This window comes from Letharia lupina (assembly GCF_014066315.1).
Source record: "Letharia lupina isolate WasteWater1 chromosome Unknown contig_4, whole genome shotgun sequence".
NCBI lineage: Eukaryota > Fungi > Ascomycota > Lecanoromycetes > Lecanorales > Parmeliaceae > Letharia > Letharia lupina.
This window is the reverse complement of record NW_023502973.1, coordinates 673,259-698,382: the sequence shown is the minus strand read 5'-3', so window position 1 is coordinate 698,382 and position 25,124 is coordinate 673,259. Positions and strand designations below refer to the sequence as shown.

Here is a 25,124-nt window from a genome sequence, read left to right as displayed (position 1 = left end):
TTCTTAGTTCTGATTGTGATTGAAAGATTGATTAAGTTTTAGCTATGAACGTTCTCGAAGAAAGAAAAAGAAGCGATATGCCAAGTTACGCTAGTAAGAAGTTACGCTAGTAAGATTTCTTACGCTATATCGAAAATATAACAGTCTAGCTTAGATTATATATCTTTATATCTAAATCTTTATAAAATAAAAAACGCGAATCTTATTAAGATATCTTTATATTAAATACTTTTACGCTTTCTCTTTTATTACTTTTTAGTATCTATCTTAGGTTTAATATATCTATTTTTATAAGAAGTAAAACCCGTATATCTTCTTTTCTATATCTTTACGTCTAAACCTTTATAAGATATCTTAGTTCCGTCTTAAAAGAAATACCTTCTTTTCTATCTTACATCTTTATAAGATAAGAAAAAGCTTAAAAATAATATAGCTTTTTATAAGAGAGGATAACTATTATATTTTTAATATAGCGTAAGAAATCTTACTAGCGTAACTTAATATATCGCTTTTTTTCTTCGATTTCGTTTATAGCTTTAGCTTAATTAATTAATTATTTATAATTAGAATTAAGAAATATCTTTCGCTTCTTCGTGAAACTTCTTTCTAGAAGTATATATATGCTTCTTATATAGTAACTCTAATAGAAGTTTAAAAAAATAAATTTCTTTTTCTTATTAAGTTTATTTATAACTATTATAATATATTAATAAAAGTATTTATATTTAAGATAGATAGATAATAATATAATAAAGTTAATAAAAATATTTTATTAATATTATTCGAAAATAGGAAGGAGTTTGAGAAGATCTTATTTATTCTTTTTATAAGTTTTAGATCTTTTATAGATATAATAGCTCTTAATATAATAAATAATAAAATTTATTATTCTTAATTAATAATAGTACTTATTTAATTTATTATAGATTAATAATCTATTAGTATAGTCTTCGAGTAAAAAGTTATAAATATCTCTAATAATCTTAATTCGTAATTCGAGAATATCTAATATATATAATCTATTATTAATATATAATAACTTATTATAAAGATAATAATTATCTAATTTTAATTTAAGATTATTTTTAATTATTTTAAATAATAACTTTCTCTATTTAGATATTTTTAATTAAATAATTTTTTAATTAATATTATTATAATTATAAATATTTTTTATTTAATATAATAACTTAGAAGTATTAGTAATAGAGACTTCTTTTAATTCTTCTATAGACTTCTCTTAAGAAGTCTTTATTAAGATCTTTAATAATAATTCTTTATTAAACTTCTTATTATTAATATTATCTTATTTATTAAATTTATATAATATTTTCTCTTATATTATTTAAAAGTATAATAATAAAATATATAATATTCTTAATATCTTTATTAAAATTATTATTTTTAAAAATTATACGATATTAATAATAGATATAATTATTATTTTTATTTTTAAATAAATCTTTTATTTATCGAGTAAGACTATTAGATTTAATATTTTATTTTTTTAAATAATAAATAATATAAAAGTTAAATTTAAAAAGAAATTTTATTTATCTTACTTAGCGAGAATTAAATTATTTAAAAAATATAAAATATTATAAATTTTTATAATTTAAAATAACTTTAATAAAATTCTCGATAGAGATATTAGCTAATTTAGAATATTATTTTTTAAAAATCTATATTATAGCTATAAGTTTCTTATTATAAATATTATAATTATACTTTATAGAAGATATCTTTTTAAAGAGAAATATTATAAATCTAAATATTTTATCTTTATCTTCTTATAATAGAATAATAATAATTATAAAATTAAATATATTTATTTCTAATTAAATCTTTTTATTTAGATTAAAATAAATAAATATAGAGATAATAATAAAAGCTTTTTTAAGTATTTTAAAAGTAAGTTATTTAGAGTATTTTTAAATCTATAAATAGATAAAGTCTTTCTTCTATTAAGTATAAATAAAATTTATTAGAAATATAACGATTTTAGAGTATTTTATAATAAACTTTTAATAGAAATTAGCGAATTCTAAAAATATCTATATATCTTTAATATATCTAAATTTCTTTTATTAAGTAATAATCTTAATTTTCTTTATATTTATTTTTACTTCTTTTATTATAATAATTAATTTTAAATATTTAACTCTAATAATATAGAAGTTATATTTATTAATATTAAAATAGAGATTAACTTATTAAAGTTTTTTTAATATCTTTTCTATATATTAAATATACTTATTTTTAATATTATTATAAATAAGAATATTATCTAAATAAATAATATAGAATATATTTAAATATTTATATAAAATATTATTAATAAATATTTAAAAAGTAATAAAGATATTATATAATTTAAAAGATATTATTATATATTTAAATAAACTATATCGAGTAAGAAATATAATTTTTTTCTTATAATTCTTTTTTATTCTAATTTTATTAAAAGCGATTATAATATCGAATTTATTATATATTTTTATCGTATATAATTTAATAAAAGTCTTTTTAATTAATAAAAGAGTATTTTAATTAAAAATAATAAGTGCGTTAAGGGCTTTATAATTTATATATAACTTAAATTCTTTATTAAGTTTCTTTATAATTAAAATAGATATTATATAAAAAGAAGTATTTAGTCTAATATAGTCTTTCTCTAATATCTTATTAATATATTTTTTTATAATTAATATTTAATCTCTAGAGAGTTTATAAACTCTTTTCGATAGTAGAATAGCTTTTTTTTTTAAAATATATTTTATAATTAATAAAGTAATAAAAGAGAAATTTATTAGTTTTAATTAAGTTTTAAATATTTAATTATTTATAATATATTATAAAAATTTATTCTTATAACTATTTTATAATTAGAGATTTCTTTTTTAATTTATAAATCTTTTTTTATAATCTTTTATTATAATAATAATATTATTAATAATAAATTTTACTTTTTTATTAATAGAGTTAAAAAGTTATTTAAAATCTTTAGACTATATAATAATAATTTAATTTTTTAATTTTTTAATTATCTTAATAAAGATATAAATAAAAAAAATTATTATATTCTTTTTTTTAAATATAATCTTTATTATATAATTTAAATTCTTTTTTAAAAATTTATTATTATTTTAAATAGTAATAAATTTATTATATAATAAATAGTTAAATATATAGTAATTTAAATTAAATATAATAATTCTAAATTTAAAGAATATATAAGAGTTATATTATTCTAATTATAATATTTTTAAAATAATATTAAATTATCTTAATAAGATAATTAAGTATTAAAGTTTTTTTATATAATCTTTTAAAATAAGTTTTATTAAGATTATATATATAATATTAAAAATAAAAATAAATTTATTATTAATTAATTATAATTTATAGAATTATATTAATATTATTTTAAATAGCTTATTTATTTTAATAAAAGATATATTTATAAAATTTAATATTAAAGCTTTAATATTCGAGAGATAATTAATCTTAATTTATTTTATTAATATAATAATTTTTTTATAAAAGTCTAATTAGCGTTTATTTTATAAAGAGATTTTAATAATAATAATATATATAAATAGAGAGATGAAAGCGAGTATTCTTTCTATTTCTAACTCTTTAATCTTTATATATAAGATTTTTAAATCTTTAGCGATAACTTAACTAAAAATATTTAATTTTCTAATTTTTATAATAATTCGATAAGAATATTCTTCTTAATATCGATAACTTTTAGAATTATATTAATTTATTCTTTTATTAATAAATCTATATTCTTATATAAAGTATTATTATTATTAAAATAATATTTAATCTTTAAATATTTAAAATATCTATCTTCTTTTTAAATTCTATTTATTAATAATTTAGAATATTTATATTCTTATATATAGAAATTTTTAATAATAATATTATTATTTCTTTTAGTAAAGAAAATATTACGCTAATTATTTAAAAGAATAAAGTTTTTATTAATTTTATTAATTTCTTTCTTACTTTTTAAATTTAATATATTATTAATAGCTTAAAGATTTATATCTAATATTTATAAAAAAATAATTAATTCTTAAAAAATATTAAAAGATTATTTTAAAATTTGATATTTTAAATATATAAAGATTAATTATTTTAAATTAAATATTTTATAGATATTAATAAATCTTAAAAGAGTAATAGCTATAAAGAATTATATATAAAAATTCTTAAACGATTTTTTTTTATCTATTACTTTTATATTAAATTTAAAATTAAATATCTTAATATTTAATTTAATAATCTTATTATATATTTTAAATATATTATTTAATTTATTAATTATTTTTTAGATAATTTAATATAGATCTAAAATATTTTTATCTATTTTTATTTTAATAATATTATATATAATAAACTTATAATAATTTTATATATAATTAATTTTTTTAAATTTAATAAAGAAAATTATAGCGCTTTATTTAAATTTCGCTTTAAAATATTAATACTAATTATCTTACTTATTTCGATTATTAATATTATAAAAATTTAAGATATTAAAATATTATTTATTTAATTTTATACTCTCTACGCGATTTATAATAGAAATATAATATAAATTTTAATAGATATTATTAATAAAAATACTCGACTAATAAAATATAATCTTTATATTTTTTTTATTAAAGTTTTTTAAATTAGCTAATATATAAAATTATTACTTCTTTAACTATTACTCTTTATACTTTAAATTTTATTTAAATTTCTTATTTTTTTTAATAAGTTTTATAATATTAATATAATATTTATTATATAAATTTTAAAATCTATTATTAATTTCTCGCTTATAAAATAATTAGCTATTATTATTAGTTAGCTAAATAATAATTATTAATATTTTTATTTTAATAATTATTATTTAGCTAAATAATAATTATTAATATTTTTATCTTAATATAAATAATATTCTAATTAAATTCTTTATTTTATTATTAAAGTATTTTAATATTATAACTAATAATTTAAAAGCTCTCTATTAAAATCTTTAATTTATTATATTAAATATTAAAAATATTAATAGCGCTTTTTATAAAATTCTATAAATTAATAATAAATATAAAAATTATAATTAACTCTTTTTCGATAATATTTATAAATTATATTTCGATATAATCTAAATTAAATTTAATAATATATCTTTTAAAAATAGAATATTTTTTTTTATATTATACGAATAATATAATAATATTTAAAATCTTTTTATTAAAGTTCTTAAGTTTTTTTAAATAATAATATATTTATAATTTATCTATAATAATTTAACTTTATATATTATTTAAATTTAGAATTAATAAATTTATAATTAATATTAAATTAGTAAGAGTATAAAGAAGATTTAATCTAAGATCTATTTCTTTTAATATATTAAAGATATTTATTTTCTTTAGATTTTTATTTAATTTAATTAGATTAATCTTTATATAAATAAAAGATTTTTTTTTAAATAATCTTTTAAATAGTAAGCTTCTTTAATTATAATTATTAACTTCTTAATAGTATACTTTCTTCTTAATTATATATTTAATATAATTAATAAATAAATTACTATCGCTTTAGAAGAAAGATAAATAATATTATATTAAGAATTTAATAGTATATATAATAACTTTATATTATAGTATAAAGAGAATACTATTTATATAGAATTATTATAAATATAGACTTTATAGTAAGATAGAAAGATTAAAAGATCTTAATACGCTAAGTCTAATTAGACTATAATATAAGTAAGATCGTAAGATCGTTGAAATCGTAATATCTTTCTATATTTAAAGACGTCTTTTTCTACGTTCTATATATCCATAAGAGACTCTAACGTTATACGAGATATTCTCATTTATCGATATTACCGCCATTAATATCTAACTTTATATTAAAAGAATAAATTATCTCCGCTTCGCTCTTCGCTCTACTCTTCGCAAGTTCGATAGCTATATAATTACTTATATATATATATACTTACTTACTTATTTATATATATCGCCGCGACGACTCTTATAAGTCTAATTATCTAAAAAATAAGAGGAGATTACGATATTTAATTAAAGTAATAAACTAACTAGCGAGGCTACGATATTTTCTCTAATACGCTATATCGTCGATTCGGCGAGTATTATAGCGATTATTTCGAGAATATTTAAGAGAATTTCTATATAATATCTACGCGTCTATTAAGATATATAGTATTTTTAAATATTAATATCGCTACTATAGCTAAGTTAGCTAAGTTTTTTAGTGAAATGAAATTAAAAGTCTACTTTTTAATTACTGTACTATAGCTTCTAATTTAACGAAGGCCTATTTGACTATTTATTCGACTTTTTTCAAGAATTCCAAAAAAGGTCGTATTACGTAGATAAGCATTTTTGTTAAGAATTATATATACGTAGGGTGTGAATATTATATATCGAGCGATATATCAAAAAATTAAGTCTTAGCAGGGTTTTCTACTCAGACCCACCTCAAGGCCGGTGGGGTCAAGCTGAGACTAATTTGACCCCTATGACAGTCATGTGACGGTCATACGGTGACAGGCCGTCTGACCTGACAGATGACAGCGCTAACCGTATACCGTAGGTGTCTAACCGTAAAGATAATAAGGCTAACCAAAGATAGGCGTAGTAGATAGAAGCTTGGCGTTATCTATTCTTAGCTTATTAAGATACCACTAGTAATACTCAGTTTCAGCCCTAAATATCTCTGAATTCTATCATACCGCTTCGAATCCCACGCTTCACCTTACTATAAGCTCTTTGCAGTGCGGTCATTTGAATACATATAACTGTCAAAGGATTGAGAAGGTCTGACCTGACGTCACGTGTCATATGACAAATCTACATCCCTAGCTCTGACTTTCCTAGAGACATAAGATATGCCTTGTGTGGATCTGATAATGGCTTCATTGACCATAATAAAGAAGCGTGCGGCCCTCTGTCAGCTAATCACTTAACCTTGAACCACTATCGTGTATGGTCAAGAGGTTGAATTAGCCTCACCGAGGGATCCTTTTTCAGTATTTGGCTATCGAATTTTGGCAGCCAGAGCGTTCCAATGTCCCTTCCGTCCATTACATCATGCTGACATAAAATCTCATTGGTTTCCGCTTTCTCTTGTTGCCTATATCATGGCAAAGTGTTTGCCCCATCTTTACCATCTCATGCGTCCATTTCGTCTTCTACTAAGCAGCTTCATCTCCAACGTCTCAGCAGACATCTCACGCCTACAGTCCTCAGCCATGGCCACCCCAAAGACCTCGCTCTCAACCAGCCGACCTCCCTCCACCCCTCCCGCCAGCCTTTCCGCTTATGAGAACAAAGGCCTCTCCCACCCACCAAACCTTGATCCTCTTACCAATGCGCAGAAACAAACATGCAGGGTGAAGCCTGTCACCATTAAAGTCAATGACGATCTCTATGGCGCGGTCCCTGCTTTCTTACACATTCCACAAAATTACCGCCGCGAACAAACCGAGGGACGCGAGAAGACGGCCGCTATACTGTTATCCGGTGCAGGCGGAGGTGTGGTGGGTCCATCCTCAATATATCTTTCGATGGCGGACAAGTTGGCTAGTCTGAACAAGGGCATACCGGTCATGCGACTAGACTACCGTTATCCGGCAAGAAACAAATACTGCGTAGCGGATGTGCAGGCAGCTATGAAGTATCTGGAGACTGGCTATGGGCTTTCAAAATTCGTGCTCGTAGGTTGGTCGTTCGGCGGCGCACCGGTATATACACTTGGTGGTAGCGAAGAGAGGGTCATTGGCTGTGCCACGGTGGCCAGCCAGACAGCTGAGACGGAAGGGATTGGGAGATTGGCTCCGAAGCCTGTTCTGTTGATGCATGGCACTGGTGATAGGACACTGAGATACTCTCGTAGTCAACGCTTGTATGATGAGTATGGAACGAAGGGGGAGAGGGAGCTGAAGCTTTTTGATGGAGACGATCATGCGTTGACGAGGAATGCAAGAGAGGCGGAAACAAGGCTTTGTGAATTTGTGTCGAAATGTGCTGGGGTCGAGATTGGCGGAGCAGAGAAGGAGATGATGGGGCAGGAATTGATTGGAGACGGAGACAGGGTGAGGTTGATGAAGGAGGGCGGAGCTTTGAACGGCGGAGAGAGGGTGGAATAGCCGGACATTTCGAATCCTCAAGGTCTGTCATCAGTGACATGAGGTTCAGACTCGACGTGCTTCGATCATCTTTTGTGTTTCAGTCTCAGGTTCTAACTATTGTTGGTCTCAAAGACTTGGAGCCATGGAATGGAACGGAAGACGATTGGAACATGACGGCAAGTTCAAGGCTCGGTAACCGTTGCAACGCCAGGAACCGGTTTTCACTCTTGGAGCTGAGGCTTCTGCAAGTGCTTTCTCTTTGTGTGGAATGCAAAACTCGAGATTATTCTTCGAGCACACAGAACAACGACTGGAAGTTAGATTAATCTCACACTGCAACGCTCGAATTTGACCATCTTGCTGGGTGATAGATCTCGGGCGCGATGTAAGAAGAAACCGACGAATTCCCCCTTACGATCCCGCATCCAATATCAGTCTGCAGACCAAAGTTCGCATATTATTATCGAGATTGTTCAGATAGAAAGTAAGCAATCAAATACTCAATGCATCTGCATTGTTGAATTTGATATCTGTTAAAGTAATGTAATTTAATGCAGTAGACGTTTTGATAAATACATGTCTCATCTCTCATACAGCAGCTAGTGCTTCTGTGTTTTCAATCCAAACATCGATCAGGATGGTGCGAGGCATTCTACGTGCAGTTTGCAGAAAAACTTTCATGGTTGCGCCTTCGCACCCACCGTGTCAGTAGACTCGTATCGACTTGGGGGTTGTACATATAGGATATCGAAAGTGGGTGTACATCTAATGCTACCCCCATGCCTATTTTGATTTCGATAGGAAAGTGCATGTGGAGACGGGTGTGGCGTGTCGATCTCCCGCTCGTCTCCTGCCATTTAGCGTCCGATAAACGGTCATCCAATTTCTCCCATATTCTAACCATGTTACGAAATCAGTGTTTTCATCCGTCAACACTCCTATCATCCCCGAGCTTAGATAGTTCTGCCGACTGCGTCCCCTCTGTTTAAGGTGTTACTTTCTTTTGGAAAGATTTCCCTGCAATTTTCATCTGCAGTCTATTCTCTAGACCATGGCATTGACAGAGCATGATAACGTGGAAGAACATGCCTCTGAAACGAGTCCGTTACTCGGCAACGGCGATGGCAAAGTCACCCCTGATGGTGAATCAGGCCAAGGAGGAGATACCGATAACACTGGTGACAGCCGGGGCGAGAACGATGCTCCACTCGCGGAAGAACCTAGCACAGGCAAGCTGCTCATCGTCATGAGCAGTATCTGGTTCGGCACATTCTTGGCTGCGTTAGATGCGACAATCATAGCCACATTGTCAGCCCCGATATCCGCCTCCTTCAATTCATTGTCCCTGCTCTCCTGGCTTGCTTCGGCCTATTTCATAGCCAATGCAGCTCTCCAGCCGCTTAGCGGTCGACTAACGGACATACTGTCTCGACGGACGGGTCTGATATTTTCGAATATCTTCTTCGCCGCTGGCAACCTCATCTGCGGTCTCGCCACGAGCGAATGGGTTATGATCTTTGGCAGGATTGTTGCTGGTATGGGCGGTGGTGGTCTGACAGCTATCTCCACCTTCGTAGGGTCTGATCTTGTTCCTCTGCGCCGACGGGGGGTATGGCAAGGTTTCGGGAACATCTGCTTTGGTGTCGGCGCTGGTCTTGGTGGTGTCTTCGGCGGTTGGATCAATGATACTTGGGGATGGCGGAAAGCGTTTCTGATCCAGTAGGTGGCCGTGGAGACGAGGCTTTCCTTTTTGCCGAGCTTGAACCACAATAAATGCTTTGGAAGCGTATTTGTTGTTTCAATCCCTAACCCTGTTTCTATTCTCCAATCTCTATATCGAGGGAGACAGGCTGACTCCAAAATTCCTTACAGAGTGCCATTCATTGTCATCTCCGGCATCATGGTATCCTTCACCGTCAATATCCCGGTCAAATACTCCTCCAAATCAGCTCTCAAGCGTATCGACTTCCTCGGCGCCGCAGCGCTCATCACGACCTTGGTTCTCCTTCTTGTCGGTCTGAACTCGGGCGGCAATGTCGTTCCCTGGAACCACCCTCTAATCTACACGACTCTTTCCTTATCTTTCATCTTCCTCCTTCTCTTCATCTACATCGAGAGCAAGCTCGCGTCTGAGCCTGTCATACCAGTCAAGCTTCTCCTCAACCGGACCGTGCTCGCCGCCTGCTTGACAAACTGGTTCCTGACCATGTGCGTTTTCTCGCTCCTTTTCTACGGACCCATATACTTTCAAGTTAAAGGCCTATCCCCTACCCAAGCTGGTGTACGACTGATACCACAGTCCATCGGCACGGCAATAGGTAGTGTATCTACTGGACTCATCATGCGCTGGACGGGAAAGTACTACATACTTAACATCTGTATCCAGATTGTGTTCACCGCGGCTTACGCTTTGCTATCATCGTTCACTTTGATGACGCCAGCATGGGAGCCTGTGCTTGCCATGTTGATGTCCGGGATAGGGTACAGCGGTATGCTTACTACCACACTCCTCGCGCTCATCAGCGCTGTGGATCATAAAGATCAGGCCGTCATCACGTCGGCTTCTTATGCATTCCGAAGTACCGGCAGCGCCATTGGTATTACAATTGCATCCGCTGTATTCCAGAACATCTTGAAGATTAGGTTGTGGGCGGTATTGGGCGACCGTGAGGGCGCGGCTGATGTTATTGGGAGGTTGAGGGATAGTCTCGATGAGATCAAGACATTACCGGTAGAATGGAGGGGTGAGGTGAGAGAGGTGTACATGGAGGCGCTGAGAGGCGTCTTTCTTACGACATTAGGCATAGGTATTGTAGGTGGGCTGGTGAGTCTGGCTATGAGGGAGCATGTCTTGCATAGGAATCTAGAGAGAAAATAATCGAAGATGATGACGGTGTTCAAGAGGGCTACCAGATGTGTAACACGATTTAAGGCGGACGATTAACGCCAAATCGCTTGCTTCGCTGGCTAACAAGCGATACCTCTCTCGAGAAAAAAAAAACTTTCTCACCACATAAGGCAGAACCAGCTCGCGTTCCCAAATTGCCTCTGTCATGTTCAATGGAGGCACTCGCCAGCGATTGCAATCCGGGTGTTTCCGCTTCCTGCGACCTTCAATAACGATATCACCTATCACATTTACTTGGGTTTTCCCCACGATGTCGGCCTCGTCGCTTCACGACGAAGCGCTGAAGTGCCAGCGAATGACGCCAGATTCTGGGCTGAAAAGTGCGGCAATCGATTTCACTCCTGCATGGAATGGCGTCCTCCTGCTTTGTTCATCGACCGAATATGATCGGGAGCTGTTTTATGTACAGCCCGATTTGATGCATGTACATCCACTTCTATTGACAGTCCGAGTTGCAGGATCCATGTACATCATAACCGGACGTATTTTTGAGAGATGCTGTGCAATAGCGTTCACGGTAGCCAAGTACGCGCTGAAAGGTTGACGGATGCCAACCTACGTATCTCGGAGTATTGCCTTTTTCGAGCAGGGTACCATGCTCGAATGCTATGGCTCGCTTCTACTACCAACAAACCTGCCACGCTCTCTACTCGCGTCTCGCAAAGGCACATGCTCCGCGTCATCCTCCATGTCGTCTACGTCGAAGCTTTCAGCGCTTCCAGTCCTTGCCTCCTCATCCTTCAGCTTCCCGAATCCATTTCTCGAAGCCCACTCTGCTCGGCTTGGGAATGGTGTATCGCAACGAGGTGAAGTCAGCATTGGGTAGTACCTTCTGTACGAGAAATAAGCGACGAGCATGCCCAGAATCGATCCCGTAGTGACATCGTAGACATCATGCCTGTAGTCTTCCAAGCGCGATATTGATATCAGCGCAGCAGCGACCAGCGGTGCTAGGGCAAGCAGGACTCTGGCTAGATCAGTTCGGGGTCGGAAAACGTGCATTTGCCCAGCGAAGAACCTGATCGGTCAGCCAACTACCCGTAGAACAACGTTTATGAGGCTCTTACAACGCCAGATACCCCAGTCCACTAAAAGCAAGGCTGCTGTGACCGCTAGGAAAGCTTCTCCATCCGTCATGTAAAACGTGGTGATCTGTCTCGGTACAAGAGCCAATGGTGATCAGAGTATGCTCAGGGGTACCCTTTCTAGGCTTGCAGCGAGCGATCAGGTCCGGCCTTGGTCGTCCCACCGAATTTTTAACCACGTCCGTAAGGAACGTAGTCAGCATGATGCTGATAGCAAGACCCAGTATTGTGACATTGGTCTTGTGTAGACCAGGCCTAAGTATAATTGCCCACAGGAAGAATATGCACAGTGGCAGAAAGACAGAGTAGGCGACGTTCCATACTGCGTTGCCTATTCAGCGGCCACGTAGGCAGAAGAGGACTCGAAGGCTGCATACTGACTGGTACACGCTCGACCGCGGCGTGAGGGTACTGTATAGAGATGTTGTCGAGGGAGAACATGCGATGGAAAGGCTCGACGAGTACTTGGATCTGGGCACGAGTCAGTCTCTCGATCCTGATTCGAGCCATTGGTGACCCACCAAGCTATATGCCAGCAGCAGCAGGGCGAAGCCAGCGTAGTCTGCAGCGTAGGAACCGTTCCAAAATCTGGAGACGGAAGACATGAAGTTTTCGTCTTTGCCAGCTGTCTTCTTCCCAGCGGCGCGGGGCATGGCCGTCAATGATATCTGCCGCATTGGACCCTCATCTAGGAATATGTATTTCCATAGGCGTCAAGGGGGTGGCAACGAAGCTGAAGCTTGCAGCCTAATTGTTAAGTGAATTTCGCATTTATGCAAGCTGACCGCTAGCGTGTTTACCCCGGATTCCAACCGCATCCCTGCATTTCAACGCTGCAACTCAAAAGTCTTTTCCATTCGATAGCAATATTACCCCCCCAAGACCACTGACAGTTCTCGACAATGATGGCAGACCAAACTCAGCCGGGTACAATCAGCGCCGCCTTCCCAGCTCCACCGCCCTTCTACAAGTCTTTCACGCCGCAGAACCTCGAGCGCTTACAAGAGCATCTCGAATCCTCAGGCCAACCTACCTCGCCAGCTACACAACCAACCACAGCGCCTATTCCAGACGTCCTCTCTCTACCACCCGAACTACGCAACCTCATACCTCCTCCTCCACCAGCAGAGGGCAAATACCGCTCTTTCGGCACCCTTCACGAAGTCTCTCCGACACCGGCCTCCGAAGACCAGCAAACACCGACCCCCACCCGCCTTCTCTCCCTCACGCATAAAATCCTATTGACCTTTCTCTCCCTCACCAACGCCCTGGCGACCAACCCTGCCGGTTACGGCCCCATATGGGACGAGCTGCACGAATTGTTCCAGGAGGTCCACAAGGTCATTAATGGGTATCGACCGCATCAGGCGAGGGAAACGCTGATTCTGATGCTGGAAGAGCAGCTGGAGAGGGTGAGGGGTGAGACGAAGGGGTTGGGAGAGACTGTGGGGAGGGCGAAGGAGGTTGTCGAAATGCTGGGGAGGGAAGACCGAGGGGGAGGTGTGGGCCATGGTGTGGAAACGGACCAGCTTCGAGAACCTGTGAGCCAGGGAAATAGGGAGGAGGAAGACGTGGAAAAGCGGATTTGGACAGTGTTGGAGAGGGAGGTTGGGAGATGTTAGGGGCCATGTTGGGAGGTGCCCTTTTACGATTTTACGATTTTACGATTAGCAAAAGATTATCAGTACCCAGCTGCAGCCACGAGCGATGGGGCTCCGAGCCATTTACAGCAAGTACTACGCTGTACCCATAATCACTTTCCTCCTCAGGCTCTCGTTCCTCGTTTAGACCTTGATTGAATATCCACCATTTCCCCCAAAACACTTTTATCAGTCCTCCCACTCTATTCATATGTATGAAGGAAACTGCAGAACTAGAGTAGACAATGGATTTGAACCCTGGCATTTTCTCGAAAGCGATGGCAGTCCTCATTTGGAGCATCAACGATGCAGATTTGGTACGCCGTCATGGGCATGCAGGTTCCTGCATCTGATTACATCCAAGTTCAGACGGTGCTTCAGCCTTTCTGGTTTCCAGACCATGGTGGTCGGGACGAACGGCTAGCGAAACAAGGCGTACCTACCTTAGGCAGTCGATGGCATATGTGCATCCCCACTCCTTCCATTTTAGTCTCACAGGTGCACACCCTTTTGAAGATACTTGTTCCTTCCGCTATCCATCACACGCTTCCCTTAGCCTATTTTTCTTCTCTTCCCTTACCCAATTGTTTTTGTTACAAGCTATCAGCTCTACATTCTGTGGCAGAATATTTCATTGTATCTGCAATCGTTATTTACTTAGGAGCTCGCGCACATAAACTCTCTGTTTCACGAACCGTAAAATTGGATACTACCTTACGCATCGTCACCATGCAGGTCACCGAGATTTCGCACTTGATTCCATGGGTGTGTGATGAGGTTGGGGTGGATACTGCCTTTCTCGGCCAATCAGTCGAGTCATCAATCACGAAAAGACCAGATCATTACCAGCTTAAGTCTACGCCTCAACACATACCTGCATGAGGGTTGTCTTCTTGAGCTTGCAGCAGCCAATTGCCCTTGGTTCCTTGGTTTATAAGAAAATAGCCTCGTGGCCTTGTTCAATGTTTCATCCCGTCCCACGTCGATCAGATCCCCCTTTCGTCCTGCATCTCCATCACCCTATCCGCTGCCTGCGCCTCTGTCTGTTTCCAGCAATGCATTGCGCTATTTCCCTTTCGGCGGTAAGCCAAGATTTTGAATCCTTCCTTCATGCAAGTTACGCTGCTTTGCCATATTGGCTGCTTTCACCTACATGACGCCCAATACGATCGACACCAATTGCTGCGTTGTAGCAGCTTGTCTCCAATCAACTTGTGACATATGTGTGGCATTGTCGCCGTGAAGCCAGATCTTTCAAAGGCGATACTGGTGGCGTCTTGATTTCTTCACACTTCTAGTCCTCGTCGTCGTCCTTGTGTAATCAAATCCGACACCTCTCGTCACCTTGACATTAAGCAAAAGAAATCATGGCAACCCCAATCACAGCTCCGACTCCAGAGCAGCTTCAAGCACTGTTGAGTGGACCAGCCGGGACACCTCCTGCTGGAGTAGTGCCGAACTTCCAGAATCCACCGAATCTCAATGCTTTCCTCATTTTGACACTGACGTTGGTCTTGACTTTCGGGAGTTTAGCTGTTCTTATGCGCATGTATACAAAGTTGTTCATAATTCGATCCGTTGCGTATGAAGATTGTACGGTCCCACAGCTTGTTCCGCTCACAATACTGATACTTCTTAGATGCTGTCATGCTAGGATGGGTAAGGCCTGAGGTAGGGGGAAGTTTTCGAACCTTACTAACATCACCAAGTTAATCCAAATTGCGGAGACGGTTCCATCTGCAATTACCACTAAACATGGTGCTGGATGCCATATGTGGAACATACAGCTCAAAACTTTCTTCAATATGCTCTACGTATGAATTGCCTCCGAGTATCCATTACATATAGGAGGAGACTTACCATAATTCTAGTGGACTAACCTCTCTTCAGTACTATATTGCCCCATTGTGTTCTTTGTCAAGTTATCTATTCTCCTCCAGTACCTGAGAATCTTCGTGCCCAACAGAAAGGGCAACATGTCCATTTTTGTTGCGATACAGATCTGTATTTGGGGTTGCTTCATAATGTACCTGGTCGCTACCATCTTCGCCATTGCGCAATGTACTCCGCGCAAGAAGATCTGGAACCCATTGATGAACACGGGCCACTGCATCGACACAAGCGCTGCATACTTGTCTACTGCAATATTCAACGTCATCACCGACTTCGCAATCTTGATCCTACCGATGCCAATTCTTTGGAAACTACAGATGCCCCGGAAGAAGAAGATCCTGACGACAGCAGTATTTGCAACGGGCTTCCTGTAAGTATCCATCATCGACGCCGTGTCATCATCCGAGAGAAACTTTCCCTCCCTTTACCCCTTACTTGGAAAAAGACTTACTGATCTCTTCGGAACATTAGGGCTTGTGTGACATCCGTCTGGCGCACATACTACGCTTGGCAGATTTTCCAGTCGCGCGACATCAGCTATAATGTGGTCAAGATGGGTCTCTGGACTTACGCCGAGATTGCCATTGGTACCATAGTCAGCTGCATGCCCGTACTCCCCAAATTCTTCCGACACTTCAGTCCGAAACTTTACGCGACGTTCGCTTCCAAATCCAAGCGTGGCAGCAGCAGTAGTAATCCTCCACCCAAATCCCGATCTTCCGTCGTGGTGGAAACACCTCGAAACTCGGCGGAATCATCCAAGAGACTCTTCGCAAAAGGCAATGGAGGAGAAAGGGACGTCTCACAGATATGGAACCAAGCTTATCACCCGTCGACCGTCGAGGTCAAGGGCGAGTATGTCACGCTGGACGAGTACGACGCTGTGCTACCGAGAATGGGTACGGCGAGTGAATCGGACCCAAAGATGGGCAAGGGCAACGCTACAAAACGAGATGATTTGGAGAGCGCTCAGCATGACTTCGCTATCCGAGGGACTATCTTTCCGCAACGGAGATGAGATTTAGAGGTGCTGGGGCTGCGAACGGGATAGTAAAAGCTTGTAAAAGGTACTGGAGAAGGACGTCATAGGATTGTGGTGGCTTGACGGCTTGATATGACTGGTCATGAATGAACAAGAAGAATGACTTCTGATTATTCTACGATTTCCGTGATTCATTGAAGCCCAAAAGTCTCCCAATTTTCATGACATCTGAACGTCCTCAGAATGTCCCAAAATTTTATATGCATGGCGACATCCACACAGCCCAGAATCCTTTTCATTTTCGCACATGGGTCAAGCAGTCGCAGCTCGAAGAAAAGCCCCATCCAGCCTCTCACTCTTAAGCTCGAAATACCTCGCCATCGCCATCTCATACTCTCCCACCCGGCCCTCTCTTCCCTCAGCAATCCCAACGCTCTCCCTCCACACCAAACACGCTTTCCCCCAAAGCACCTTGATCAAGCCCCCAACCCCCAGTATAAAAGGAATCAGCTGCCCCAAACTCGACAACGACTGCAACCCACCAACGCTATTCCACACAAGCGTCAACTCTATCTGCGCGATCAAGAGAGCAACGAACACGAACTGCTGAGCGGCCGCGAACGCCCACTTGGCCGTCGAGTTGGGCACGAGGATCCGCGACAGATGCAGGTCGGAAGCGACGGTCACGTGGCGCCAGTCGGGCGTCTCGGCGTCCCGGTCGAGCTCGTACATGCGGTTCAGGACGCGCGGCCATTTCCACGGCGCGATGGCTCCCAAGGCCATCAGGTGCAGGCTCACTCCTTGCCGGAGGCTGCTCGGTGGCTTGTTGGTCCAGAGGGATCGGAGAGCGCCGGAGGCGCACTGCGGATAGGGGGTTGGGTCTGAACATTGGGGTTTTGGATGGCCAATATTGAATCGGAGGCAAGCACGGTGGGTGATTCGCCTGTGGTCCGGTAAGGCGGTGTTTTCTGGGTAGATTGACATGAGCAGATCGAGGTACTTCTGTGCTTTGTCCACTCCTTCCAAAATAGAGCGGTCCTTGTCAGAAGCGTTTTTCAATGCAACAGTGTCTTCGCGTTTGTTCTCTAGGAATGTTGAGTGACAACTGGTACTGCTTTGGGCAACGTCAGAAGCTTTTGCCACAGTCGTGAGCTCTGCGCTCTGGGACTGTCTCGAGGCAGAAAGCTGCAGCTCTGAGGTACCACTGTGCCGTTCTCTGTAGGGCTCTCCGTCGGGGACACCGCGGGGCTCCGATACGTTCTTGACCGCAGTAACAGCCTCGATGAACGAAGCTCGAGTAGATCTCATGCGAAAGTCATGCACGAGGGTCGCAGCATCCCGCGAAGCGTAGCTCGGAGCCGTCCAGGTCGCAGCGAAGAGTGATTGGACTTTCATCGCAGTCCTCAACCATCCATAAAATCCAACTCTCCAGAAATAGAATGCATATGTGCCACATGGTGTAGGAAGCATGACGTCCAACCCCTTCCACCAAAAGAATACATTGAACGATGCTCCAAATATCATAATCGTCATCCTCAGGAGCAGCCGTTCCCGAGAGGTCTCTCTGTATTTCGTAGCGTATCGCGCCGTCTCGGTAATACCGACCAGTCCAATCACGATACCAATCTGTAGCAACAAGAAAGCATGGACAACGTAGGTACTTTGAGCGTTGACGAAGTAGACGAAGCCAACGATGATCAAGGCGAGCAAGAACAGATTGTTGACGGCGCGTAGCACCTTCGCTTCCTGGAAGTAGAAATAATTCGAGAACCAGACTGCGAGGACTTGCGTGTAGTAGCCGATGCGAATGCCTATGCCGAAGATATCGGAATTGCCTGCGAATCCACAGGCCATGAGCACGCTCCTCGTTGACGAGAAGCACAATCGTGAGTCTAGGCGAAAGGAGACCGGAAAAAACATAGAGGACTTGTATCCATCGTCGGTGCTCCACAAACCATGGATTATAGATGCTATCTATTCATCAAGGCAGGACTGAAAGCACAGTAACGGAAAACTGAAAAATCATTGTAGAGTCTATTAAAAGATATGTGGGTGGGATGTCCAAGGTAGCCGCCGACATCTGTTTCAGAATAATGAGCTGAAAAGATGTCGAATCACCGGACAAGCTGCTCAGGAGACGGACGTCATCAGTGGGACGAGATTCCTTTTGACAGTTGCCTGATCTGCCCAGGTTACACAACCGGTCACACAGGCAGCGGGAGCCTCCTTCTCCTCCTGCTTTGCGCTGCTGCGCCACACAGGCGCTCCTGCAGATGCGTGCATGACACGCGGCTAAGCAATTGATTCCTCCCACAACGTTCCCTCACCGAGAGCTGTTTTCGTCCCAATGTTGGCATCCGGATTATGTGCTAACAGTGCCATCAACGCGGGTCGTTGTCGTCGAAGACTAGAGGACTCGAGCCGCTCTTCCTCACGACAAGCTTTCCATCGCTTCCGGCTTCCCGTGATGAATACACAGCCACAGCCATGGCATCCCTGTCTTCTTCAAACCGGTTTCTTTAGGGGAGTTGGGACCGGCAGCCGCGTACGAGTAGGTACATAAGATGAGGGGCATCGCATGTTGTTCCTTGTCGCTTTGCCCAATTCCCAAAGCCCGTTGAGCAGCTGCTTAATCTCTGCGGACCACATCTTTCCGTATATATATATAAGAACAAAGGTACGTGTCTCGAGCAGTTGTTGAGGAGGGTCTGAGCGTCTCTGACCGTCCCTCGGAAGGCCCATTGCCGACCCCCTTGACGACCCTCATTTCCCTCGAACGCCATGTGTACCGAACCCACCTCCAGTCCTGTCAACTTCGTCCTTCCCGGCTCAGCTACGAGCTCGATCATCAAGCCTGGAGGGACGGCACCAGGCAAGACCAAATGCCTCGATTGTGATTGTGGAGGGTTTGACTGCTGCGTCTGCTGCATTCCGGACTGCTGTGTTGTCATGTAGACTGCACACATTGGACATCTGAGGCTGTACTGGTGTTTTACTAGGAGAGTAGGGGATAGGGGTTCGTCAAGTTATATGGGGAAGAAGTTGAACGGATGGAAATATAGGATGGAATTCCCTCTCAGACGTTATCGGATTATAAATGCTCATCTTGAATGACGGAGATGACCTATCTATTCAAATATTCTTCATGCTCCAGTGGAAAAGATGTATAGCCAAATCAAAGCTGAAACCCTGTTCCACTCTGCGTTGTTGATGAACTGAAGAGAAAAAAGTTGCGACTTGCTTGCTGCACGTCGCACTCTGCCGAACATTACACAAAGAAGACCCTCATCATGGATATGTGGGAATATGGTCTAGATATCGTTGGAAGCGATTCCTTTAAATGCGACACGGCTATCAGTACGTTAGTGCAGCTTGCCTGTGGCAAACAACACACCGTTATATATATAGGACTGGCCCATGAGGAGTACGACACGCCCTATCAACAACACCACGATAAGTAACAGCTAGAAATCTGCAACCACTAACGCTTGAGTATCATGTATCATTGTAAATGTAGAGGTACTAAGCCGAAACAGTAATTGGGTATCCGCGGAACGCTGAAAGAATATTTGTTGTGGATGATGACAATCCTAGTCAATTGAACCTACACTGGAAACCCCATCCACAGTACCCACAAGCTGCGTATTAATTCCCTGCAGCTCTTCCGCAAATCGATCCAAAAAATTGGCTCCTTTATTTAATTCCTGCTCACGCGATTTGCTTTCCGCAGCCATATCTGCTTTGAGAGATTCAAGGTCAGTCATCTGAGCGGCCTGATGCCTTCCCAGCATGGACAGCTCCTCTCGGAGCTGGTGACGAGGGTACGATCCTGTCTTCGGAGTGACAGCGAGCTGGGCTTGTAGGCCCTCGATTTGCTTTTGCAAAGTGGTGATTGTCGCCTTATCTTGATGGCTTTCCAAATTGGCGAGCTGGAGTGTATGCTTTAATGAGGCAATGTCGACAGCTGCTTCGTTTTGATCAAGGTCTATACCGACTGAGTCAGTGATTTGCGCTTTCAGCCCCTCGATCTCCTCTCGTAGATTGCTGACTGTCCCCTTGGCTTGTCGAATTTGGATATCAGCAAGCTCAAGCTTGTCCTTAAGCAATGCAACATCCACCACGGCCTCATTTCGGTCAAGGTTCGTGTCCGCTGAATATTCGACAAGCTGGTTGTTTAGCCGCTCGATTTCATTCTGCAAAGCGCTAATTGTCCCTTTATGTAAATGAATTTCCAAGTCTGCAAGCTCGAGTTTGTCTTTAAGAAGAGCAGCATCCACAGCGGCTTCACTTTGGTCAAAATTAGTATCCGTTGAAAGTTCGTCAATTTGGGCCTGCAGATCCCGTATTTGTCTTTGGAGGTCAGAGACTGCTTGTTGATCCTGCTCAAAACGTCTGTCGGCGAGCTCCAACTTGTCTCTCAACAAAGCGATTTCCACTGCTGCTTCACTTCGCTCAAGTTCCTGGTCTCTCATAAAACCCTGTAGAGAGGTAAGCTGACCAACTGCTTCGCTCCGCTTGAGGTTTAGATCAATCAAAGAGGCTTTTAAAGAGGTTGCTTCATCAACTGCTTCACTCCGCTCCTGGTCCACGTCCTCTAGAGTTCGTCTGAGAGCGTTAAACTCTTCTGAAGCAGTCGCGTAAATGATGCGTAGACTTTGGGTCTCCTCCTCCAATGCTTCACTCTGCTTCTGCTCTTCGTCCTGGAGTGCCCGTTCAAGAGCGGCAATTTCTTCGACTGCAGTAGCGTAGATTGCTCTTAGGCTTTGGAGCTCTTCTTCGTATTCGATGGTTGCAGTCTGGAGTTCTTGCTCGTATTTCAAGGCGGCTTCCCTACTAGAGTCCTCTTTTTGAAGATTGAGATCTCTCAATGTCATTCCCAGTGAAGCCACATTACCAGCGGCAGTCTCCAATTCATTGTGTAGTCGCGCTGTTTCCTCCTCATGTTTCTGGGCTGCTTCTCGTAAGTCTCCTTCCTTTTTGAGCGATCCATCCTCAAGCGCCTTGTATTTGGCCTCTGCTTCCTCAAGCTCCTGGTCATATTTGGCGATCACCCCGCGGAGCTCCTGCTGGTATTCGTGGTCTACACGCTCTAGTTTTTGTTTATGACCTGTGGCTACGTCCCCAAGCTCTTGCTGATGTCTTTTGATTACAGCGCTGAGCTCTTCAATTTGAGAGGTTGCACTCGCGAGTTCCTCTGTGTGCTTCGCTATGATAGCCTCAATTGCTTGCTGACTTCTCATAGCTGCGTTACCTAATGCTTGTTCATTTGTTGTGACGATCTCCCCGAGCTCCTCTTGATGTTTTGCTGTCATAGCCTGGATTTCGTGTTGATGTTTTGTGGCGAAAGTTCCTGACGCTTGTTCGTCTCTCGTGGTGGCAGTCCTGAGTTCTTCCAGATGCTTTGCTTCTAAGAATTGGGACTCTCGCTGGTATTTTGCGGCTGCGTCCCCAAACGCTTGCTCCTGTCTCGTAGCGGCCGTCTCGAGCTCTTCTTCGTTTTTGGCTATGAGAGCCTTGATCTTTTGCTGATGTTTCGAAGCCGTGTCTCTAAATTCCTGCTCATGTTTCTGGTTTGCATCGCGAAGTACTGTTTGACGCTCCTCTTTTACAGCATCAATTTCCTGCACGTGTTTCGCGGCTGCGTTCCGAAGCTCTTGCTCAAGGTGGTGAACCTTTTCCTGCAATTCTTCGTATCCCGTGGTAGCATCCCGAAGTTCTTGCTCATGTTGTTCGACCTTGCCCACTAATTCTTGTTCGTTCCTTTTCTTCGCTTCCTTGAGTTCGTCTTTGTCAGCTTGGCGGGCTTTCTCAACGTTTTCTTGAAGTTCCTGGACTAGACTGGATAGATCGCCCATTTCCTTAATCTCCTGATCCCTGGATTGTACCAATTCATCACGTTCCGCTTGAATTGACTCAATCGTTGCTAACACTACCGCTGCTGCTTCATCCAATTCACGCTTGCGCCTGGTATGTAGCCCCTGAAATTCGCCTTTGAGACTCAACACCGATTCTTTCCCTTCCTGCTCTCCGCGTTGACCATGGGCAGCTTCCGACAATCTTTGGATCTCCTCGTCCTTCCAACTGAGAACTTTGTTGTGTTTCTCTTGCGTCTTGCGATGAGTGGCTTCAAGATCAGAAATCTTTTTGCGACTATCGTCAACTTCTGATTCGAGAGGCACGATCTGCGCCAGAAACGCAGCTTTCGTCTCTTCGTTTTTGCGTTCATTGGTGGTCTGGATATCCCTGATCTGGGCATGTAGTTGCTGCATTTCGGCATGAAGGTCCCGGATCTCTCCATCTTTGACAGCTATCGTGTGCTTCAATCCCTCACTTCTTTGATGATCCTGCACATCTATTGCCCTTAAGACATCATCGGCGCCATTCTCATCCTTACTGAGCTCATCATTGGCTTGGGGTTCTCCAAGCCCATCAGGCTTATGCGTGTCCAATCCTGGCGCAACGCTCTCCGAGCTGGGGGACGGTACCTCATTTTGCGTACTGGTACTGGTAAGACGTCTGCCAGAGGGGGTATTCTTATGATTTATAACCGGCAGTTTAATTTGTAATGTGGTTCCCGCCTTCGATGCCCTCGAAGATGATTGTGTAGGTGTTGCAGTCCGTGGAACACGCGCTGGAGTACTAGCCTTCGCACTCTGCGTCGGCTTGACCGGTTGAGTACTCTTGTTTGGACTATCCTTACGAGGAGTATCCGTTCCGCCTGTCGCTGTCTGCCCTGCTCTTGATGTTGTCCTGCCAAACGACGGGGCTTTAGCCACGGTCAACGGCTTCTTGGAGGCATGGACCTTGGACGTTTTACTGAACCCATCGGCATCGAATCCCTGTGTCATACTTTCTTCTGACGCTGTTACGGTGTCGTCTTCCTTCTTAAGATTGATGCCTGTCCTCGCAGGTCTTTCGGTGGCAGGTTTTGTAGAGTTCGGGGCCGATGATTTGATGGTATGCGACCACATGGTTTAAAAGATCTCTGACAGTATTGAGTGATTTTGCGGAGTCATTCTGTGATCCATGCAGAACAAACTGTGGGCTCAAGAGAAAGCGACCGCGTGGTTGGATGTGCGCTCATGGAAGCCGAAAGTGAAGCTCGAAGAATCATTGTTTTTATTGACTACACGGACATAAGATGGAACTGATGCTAAATCCGGCGTACTGAATGCCAACTATTGACTACAACATTCGGTCACAATTGCATCCGTTTGACCACCAAAAAAAAACGGTGAATCTAGCCGAGAAAACTTTTTCTTCCTATGCTAGGTACATTCGATCTCGGTCCAAGCGCCATTTCAATAGACCCGTCCTGCAAAGATGGACTTCAACGAGTCTCTTCGATATCAGCATTTCTTTCCTTAATTGTATCCTCTGGAAGTTGGAGCGAGCTCTCCTCTGTAGCACTCATCCATCCGTGGAGTCTGGGTGTTCAGACATGATGGTTGAAGTTGGAGTGAGCTCTTTCCGGACAGTAGTAGAGCCATCGTCATCTTCCGCGTGGACCTTGTCCTGGTCCTGGTCCTGAAGCCACGACGACGGGCTTGACACGAATTTTGCTGTCGTCTTTGACGCTTCGCACTCCTTAGGTAGGTCGTGTTTGGAGCTCTCTCGATTTGGAGAAGCATAAGGTACTCTGTCAACAAGGATTCCTGCAAAGCGTGAAAAATTTGGACTTACGTAGACGGGTGCTGCCACGACGTTGGTTGAAGAGACCATGGTGGATTCGGCAAAAGGCTGCAATGTATTCGTAAAATCGTCACCGTATGACAGAATAGTTTCTAGGACATGCCTTTGGATTAGGGTTCTACACAACCTCCTTCATCTTGCAGACCAGAATATCGTCCATGCCGCCTGAAAGAAACTTCTTTTGTACCTATGCGAGATGCTCCAAGGCTGCCATTGGTTCGACGCCGTCTCTGCTACTGAATCGACGGAAAGGATCCTTCTTGACAAAATCTGTCTTCGAGTGGATCATCTCGTCAAATATTCGTCCGCGGACGAGTCTAGTATGACGTTGTGTTTGACTCTTGAATACGGTCTTTGATTCTATTATTACGAGACGCTCGAGCTCAATTCGGAGATATTCACGTCATATTCAATGAGGCGTTTCACCCCATAGACGATACCCTCTTCGATAATTGTCATGCTTTTACCCATGTTGAACAAGTTACCCTAAACATCTACCAAACGTTCCAACTCGGTCAGGGTGTCGCGGAAGTTTAGGAAGTCCACCTTAAATTGTGTGGTGGGCATGCTTGCTGCTGATTCAGAGACACCCAATTAGCTTGACAAGGTCCCTTGTAACGTCGGGAAACAGCTCAGTTTCGCGAAAACTTGTAGTAGGTCTCCAACAGGGTCCAATAAGGGACCAATCTAGATTGAAGAAGCTCACCTTGTCAGAATTCAACGTGGTAACCCATGGTGTGGGTAAAGAAGTTGTTTT

At 40.4% G+C, this 25,124-nt stretch overlaps 8 protein-coding genes across 8 annotated transcripts; 4 read left to right on the top strand and 4 right to left on the bottom strand.

Moving 5' to 3' along the window:
- Nucleotides 1-7,288: 7,288 nt before the first annotated feature.
- Nucleotides 7,289-8,185, top strand: HO133_007788 (uncharacterized protein; the record flags this gene model as incomplete). The annotated part of the gene is made up of 1 exon (XM_037298658.1): nt 7,289-8,185. One exon carries the CDS (start codon nt 7,289-7,291, stop codon nt 8,183-8,185), a length of 897 nt encoding a protein of 298 aa, XP_037155994.1.
- Nucleotides 8,186-9,218: 1,033 nt separating this feature from the next.
- On the top strand, nt 9,219-11,045 carry HO133_007787 (uncharacterized protein; the record flags this gene model as incomplete). The annotated part of the gene is made up of 2 exons (XM_037298657.1): nt 9,219-9,886; nt 10,040-11,045. 2 exons carry the CDS (start codon nt 9,219-9,221, stop codon nt 11,043-11,045), a joined length of 1,674 nt encoding a protein of 557 aa, XP_037155993.1.
- Nucleotides 11,046-11,681: 636 nt separating this feature from the next.
- HO133_007786 (uncharacterized protein) lies at nt 11,682-12,837 on the bottom strand (the record flags this gene model as incomplete). The annotated part of the gene is made up of 4 exons (XM_037298656.1): nt 11,682-12,093; nt 12,143-12,482; nt 12,538-12,631; nt 12,682-12,837. The coding sequence occupies 4 exons, from the start codon at nt 12,835-12,837 to the stop codon at nt 11,682-11,684; spliced, it is 1,002 nt and encodes a 333-aa protein (XP_037155992.1).
- Nucleotides 12,838-13,065: 228 nt separating this feature from the next.
- Nucleotides 13,066-13,782, top strand: HO133_007785 (uncharacterized protein; the record flags this gene model as incomplete). The annotated part of the gene is made up of 1 exon (XM_037298655.1): nt 13,066-13,782. The coding sequence occupies one exon, from the start codon at nt 13,066-13,068 to the stop codon at nt 13,780-13,782; it is 717 nt and encodes a 238-aa protein (XP_037155991.1).
- Nucleotides 13,783-15,167: 1,385 nt separating this feature from the next.
- Nucleotides 15,168-16,711, top strand: HO133_007784 (uncharacterized protein; the record flags this gene model as incomplete). Its single annotated transcript, XM_037298654.1, has 5 exons — nt 15,168-15,393; nt 15,440-15,459; nt 15,510-15,614; nt 15,672-16,063; nt 16,165-16,711. 5 exons carry the CDS (start codon nt 15,168-15,170, stop codon nt 16,709-16,711), a joined length of 1,290 nt encoding a protein of 429 aa, XP_037155990.1.
- Nucleotides 16,712-16,987: 276 nt separating this feature from the next.
- Nucleotides 16,988-18,529, bottom strand: HO133_007783 (uncharacterized protein; the record flags this gene model as incomplete). The annotated part of the gene is made up of 1 exon (XM_037298653.1): nt 16,988-18,529. One exon carries the CDS (start codon nt 18,527-18,529, stop codon nt 16,988-16,990), a length of 1,542 nt encoding a protein of 513 aa, XP_037155989.1.
- Nucleotides 18,530-20,265: 1,736 nt separating this feature from the next.
- On the bottom strand, nt 20,266-23,646 carry HO133_007782 (uncharacterized protein; the record flags this gene model as incomplete). The annotated part of the gene is made up of 1 exon (XM_037298652.1): nt 20,266-23,646. One exon carries the CDS (start codon nt 23,644-23,646, stop codon nt 20,266-20,268), a length of 3,381 nt encoding a protein of 1,126 aa, XP_037155988.1.
- Nucleotides 23,647-24,085: 439 nt separating this feature from the next.
- HO133_007781 (uncharacterized protein) lies at nt 24,086-24,397 on the bottom strand (the record flags this gene model as incomplete). Its single annotated transcript, XM_037298651.1, has 2 exons — nt 24,086-24,286; nt 24,359-24,397. 2 exons carry the CDS (start codon nt 24,395-24,397, stop codon nt 24,086-24,088), a joined length of 240 nt encoding a protein of 79 aa, XP_037155987.1.
- Nucleotides 24,398-25,124: the final 727 nt, after the last annotated feature.